Source organism: Ranitomeya variabilis, chromosome 2 (assembly GCF_051348905.1).
Source record: "Ranitomeya variabilis isolate aRanVar5 chromosome 2, aRanVar5.hap1, whole genome shotgun sequence".
NCBI classification, from domain to species: Eukaryota; Metazoa; Chordata; class Amphibia; order Anura; family Dendrobatidae; genus Ranitomeya; species Ranitomeya variabilis.
The window spans coordinates 1018457107-1018461684 of NC_135233.1; the positions used below are offsets into that span (position 1 = coordinate 1018457107).

General features: G+C 35.7%; 1 protein-coding gene across 1 annotated transcript; it reads right to left on the reverse strand.

The window, feature by feature from the left end:
- On the reverse strand, nt 1-3912 carry LOC143810139 (C-C motif chemokine 24-like). Its single transcript, XM_077293031.1, has 4 exons — nt 3761-3912; nt 3267-3372; nt 1698-1775; nt 1-258 (listed from the first exon to the last, which is right to left on the reverse strand). The coding sequence occupies exons 1-4, from the start codon at nt 3828-3830 to the stop codon at nt 228-230; spliced, it is 285 nt and encodes a 94-aa protein (XP_077149146.1). The 5' UTR covers nt 3831-3912; the 3' UTR covers nt 1-227.
- Between the last annotated feature and the right edge of the window lie 666 nt (nt 3913-4578).

A 4578-nucleotide genomic window follows, 5' to 3' on the forward strand; every position in this document is an offset into this window, starting at 1 on the left:
TATCACGATTAATTTTATTATAATGCACATATAGTAACACAAAAACAACAATCTTTCAGAATTAAAATAAATACTATATTTTTTGGCACAATATTAGGAATACATTAACAAAAGAGCAAACTGCCCTAAAATTAAATATTTATAAATTACTAGTATCCATTCTTTCTGTGCAGTGTTCTTGTATTTCACTCTCCACCGGTGAGTGCATCTTTCTTATTCTTCCCTTTTCACTCGTTATTTCCTTGTTCATTTTTTTTCCTGAAAATGAAAAAAGTTTTACTTAGTAAAATAGATTAAAGAAAGGAACAAAACACTTTTTAATTGTACTTGATAAAGTATATAAATAAATAATGTCCTTGTGTAAAGAAGTGACTCACGGGTTTCTCGTAAAATGGCCCTAATTCATCATTGCCGTTGCACCAGTTTTTTTGTCTAGTTTTGTGTGTTTTATGCCTTTTTTGTTTGCACCCAATTCATGATTCTATTTTTGTCTTTATTAAAGTCTATTTTATATGTTTTTATATGTGCTTGCCAGTTTTTTTTTATTTTTCCCGCTTTGTGGGTAGATTCTAGCAATTCCAAATGTTTTTGGCTAAGTCACCAAATTTTTTAAAAAGTTTCTAAATTTTGGTGCACCTCTACACCATTGCCTCCCAAACTTATTTTCTATATTTAAATAAAAAAGTTGTATCTATTTTGTAAAAGTTGTGACTTTTTTAGGTTAAAGATTTGCAAAAAAGGTAAGTGACAGGTAAAAAGCCAATTTTTTACTTTGCTCCAAATGTATGCACCGTGTGCGTCATTTTGATGAATTTGGTGCAGTAAATGTCATAGAATACGACAAGTCAAAAATAGAGATGTGACTTTAAAAGAATACAAATGATGAATCGGCGTCTATGTAGTGTGGTCTTGTGTGTTACTTCTGCTGTGGTGGAGTCTAGGAGGTAAAGCGGTCTAGAAGGAGCACTGATGACAGAAGCCAAGGGGGCAGAAATGGGGATGTTAAATTCTTTATTCACAACGTGTTTTGACAGCAGGTAGCCGCCTTTTTCATAACTTCTGTTGTGGTGGATGACTAGATGTCCCAGACAGCACTCCATAAACTTAAAAGAATGGCAAACTTAGGCCTCATTCATGCGTCTGTGAATCATGTACATGTCCTACCTATGATTTTCACAGACAGAACGCATACCCGTTACATTTTATGGGATTGTTCACATATCCTTGTTTTTTTGATGACCATCTGAATGGAAAAAAATCACAGAGACAAGTCTATTTTTGATCAGCTCATGGATCAAAATTACCCATACAAGTCATGGATCCATGTGCTGTGCATGACTAACATTGCAATGGATAGGAGAAGCTTTGCAAATTTTTCTTTGCTTGGATCAGTCAAAATTACTGATGAAACACTGATAATAAAAACTGGCACATTGATGAAAATAAAGCCATTTTTTTTTTTTTATGTGAAAAACCACAGATGTCTGACTGAGGTCGAAAGTTGCAGCTTTCAGAAAAATAACTAAAATATATAAAGCAAATATATAAAATATATATATATATATATATATATATATATATATATATATATATATATATATATAGTAGAATGTGGGAGCTTTCAGAGCAAACTGTGTGACTAAACTGTTAACAAGATGAAAGATTTTCAACTTAAAATTCAATGACTCGCAACCTACCTGATTTCCTTTATTTTTGCATTCACCCAGGGAAGGCCAGGAGTGGAGCAGATAATGTCTCCTTTATTGGTGATGAATCTAAATGGAGAACATATTGTTACTGATTTGTTGTCTAATCTAATCTATTTATCTATGCAAACAATACATCTTTCTGATTGGTTTTGAGATCTAAAATAGCATAAAGGTGTAAATTCCTTTTATGATTATTTTAATCCTAAATGTCTGTCTACAAATTCCCTATTGTTCCCTCCTGATTGATGTCATTTGTGGGGGCTGGTCTCTGCTCAATAAGTTTTCACCTTACAATGTGCACTGACAGTGCACTTTCTTGCCGACTTGTCACTTCTCATTGGAGCCGGAGAGGGAGCGCACTGTCACTGTGAACTAAAAAGAATATTACACAGTGGCAAGGTTCTACTGAGCATACGTAAGACTTGAGAACCGATGCATGCTCAGTAGAGCAATAACAAGCCCATCCCTTGAAACTGACATCACTGATGAAGTTTTGATTGACTATACCAGCATGCACTGGGGGTTCTTAAACAAGGCGTCATCAATCAGGAAGTAGATAAAAAAGTAAAAATAAAGCTGTTGGAGTGTAGTGAGAGAACAATAGGGACTTTTTAATTAAAGTATATTAGAAAAGAGACTAGATAATTACATTAAATAGATAGAGATGTAGGATTAAAATAAATTTTCATTTTAAAAAAGTCATAGAAAGATAATCCACAATAGAACCCTTTCCGCTCTCCCTTTACTGGATTTGATAGCTTGTACTGACCAGTACGTTCTGTCATTACTGAGAAATTAGCGGTATAATTGATATGCAACTGAGGCAGCTGATTAACTACTTTTAGATCTAAAGCTACTTTCAATCCGACTCTATTCCCCACTCAACGTCGTCTCCTCTCGCTTGACTGAAATCACACAGCATAGAGATTATAAGCCATGCAGAAGGAAGGCAGCGCTGAGCAGGGAATAGAGCTGGAGTGACAGAGGCTTCTGTCTCATTTGCATATCAATTCAAACGCTGATTCTTGAGTAATACAGGAATGGTCTGGCCATGTAAAGATCTTCCTGGAATACAATAAATAGTTGGGGGGAGGGTTGGTAAACTCCTGTTAGATTCCCTTTTTACAAAGCATATGTTATTCAGCTTAGAGTAATTTGTCTCATGTCAGATTTTCTGCAAAAATATCTATGATTGAAAATGATTTTATTTATCTGAATGTACTTAGTTGGTTTAGACTGAATTTCTACAAGCTCATTCAGATGAATGGAACAGTTTGCAGGAATGTCCGCCATCAGTGAAGTCAACCTTATTTTGACAGCTTTGTAAGAGGAGAACCTGGTTTAGCCTCCTCCAACTCGCCCTGCTGAGAAGGTATCATAGATGCTGCTGTGTCATGACAAATGTACTTTCTATATTATCAGCATGTGTGCATGGTGATATTACCGTATATATGCTACTATGAAGAATTAAAGCATGAAATAAATAATGATTGGTAATTTAGCTTTAGCTTGTATATCATTTACTTTTCTTGAATATGTTTTTTTTACAATACTCACATCACTGCATGAACACATGGAAGATCTTCTTTTTGGATGATGAAATTTTCAATTACATCTCTAGGTTTGCCTCTCGAGACCTTGGTACAGCAGGAACTAAATTTGCCTGTGTATTAAAATATGAACAGAGGGAGAAATGTTGATTAGTTACTGGAGATTAATGGCAATAATTCATTTAAAAAGCCAATGGCTTCCAACAAATATGGCAATCAAATATGGTGATCAACTAACTGACATGCAGAGCCTATACCATGATCCACACACTGTTCCTACAAATTAGGTAATACTTAACTAACTCGTTAGTAAAGAAGAATGTCCATTATTTGTGAGAAGCAGAAACCTGAGTAGGGTCAACTGTAATGTTCTAGGGATTCAGTAATGTTCATAGGAACACAGTAGCATTGATTGGAAAAACATATCTTCATCCAAGGCTGTGACAATTAATCTATTATCTCCTATATCACATCATAAAGTCTTGAAATAACCCTACTTACCGATGGAAGTTTGGCACATTACGCATGTGGCCAGCAGGGCTAAGCACAGCAGTACTCTCATGGTGCACATCTTCAGAGGTTCTTGTTCTCCTGTATGTAGTGTCCTCAGTCTTCCACGATGAGCAGCTGTGCGGTGTGATGTTCACTTGATAGCACCATCCTTTTAAGACTTGTAAAGAGGAACTTCATGAGACAAAAAGGAAATGATCTAATTTTTTTCTACGTATCAATGTCATCAGCAAATTTAGGTGAAATATGTTTAATGACAAATCATTTTTTTTAACAAAATTAAGGTGTAAAAGTAATCATTTGAGCATTTAATTTCCAAATCAAAATCCATTGTAATAATTAACCATTTCATATGACTATTTCATTGGGTTCAGCAAATGCCTGTTAGGCTCACCTGGTGATTTGGATTAATGGAGCCGCAGATCAGGGTGGACACATGGACCCAAGTAGCTGGAGGGCTCGTGAAGTAGTGAGGACATTAAATCACATAACGAGGAGGGCAGATGACAAGAGAAAAGGCAAGTCCTTGGCAGCACATAGAAGACACCAGAGGAACCACAGACATGTTGCAAGGATGGATACACAATGTGAACTGAGCCCATTAACAGTTCATTAGCGTACATCAAATTATGGGTTAATCCATAAGGTGTATGAAATTCATAAAATCGTGAATTTAAGGAAATTCAAAGGATTCACTCCTCTCTAGTTGGTTCCACCACTTGAGCACTGTTATCAGGGCACAATTCTAAATCAGCACTGTAGCCTATTCATTCTTTAGAGCAATGCGGGGTCCCAGCGGTCAAAACTCA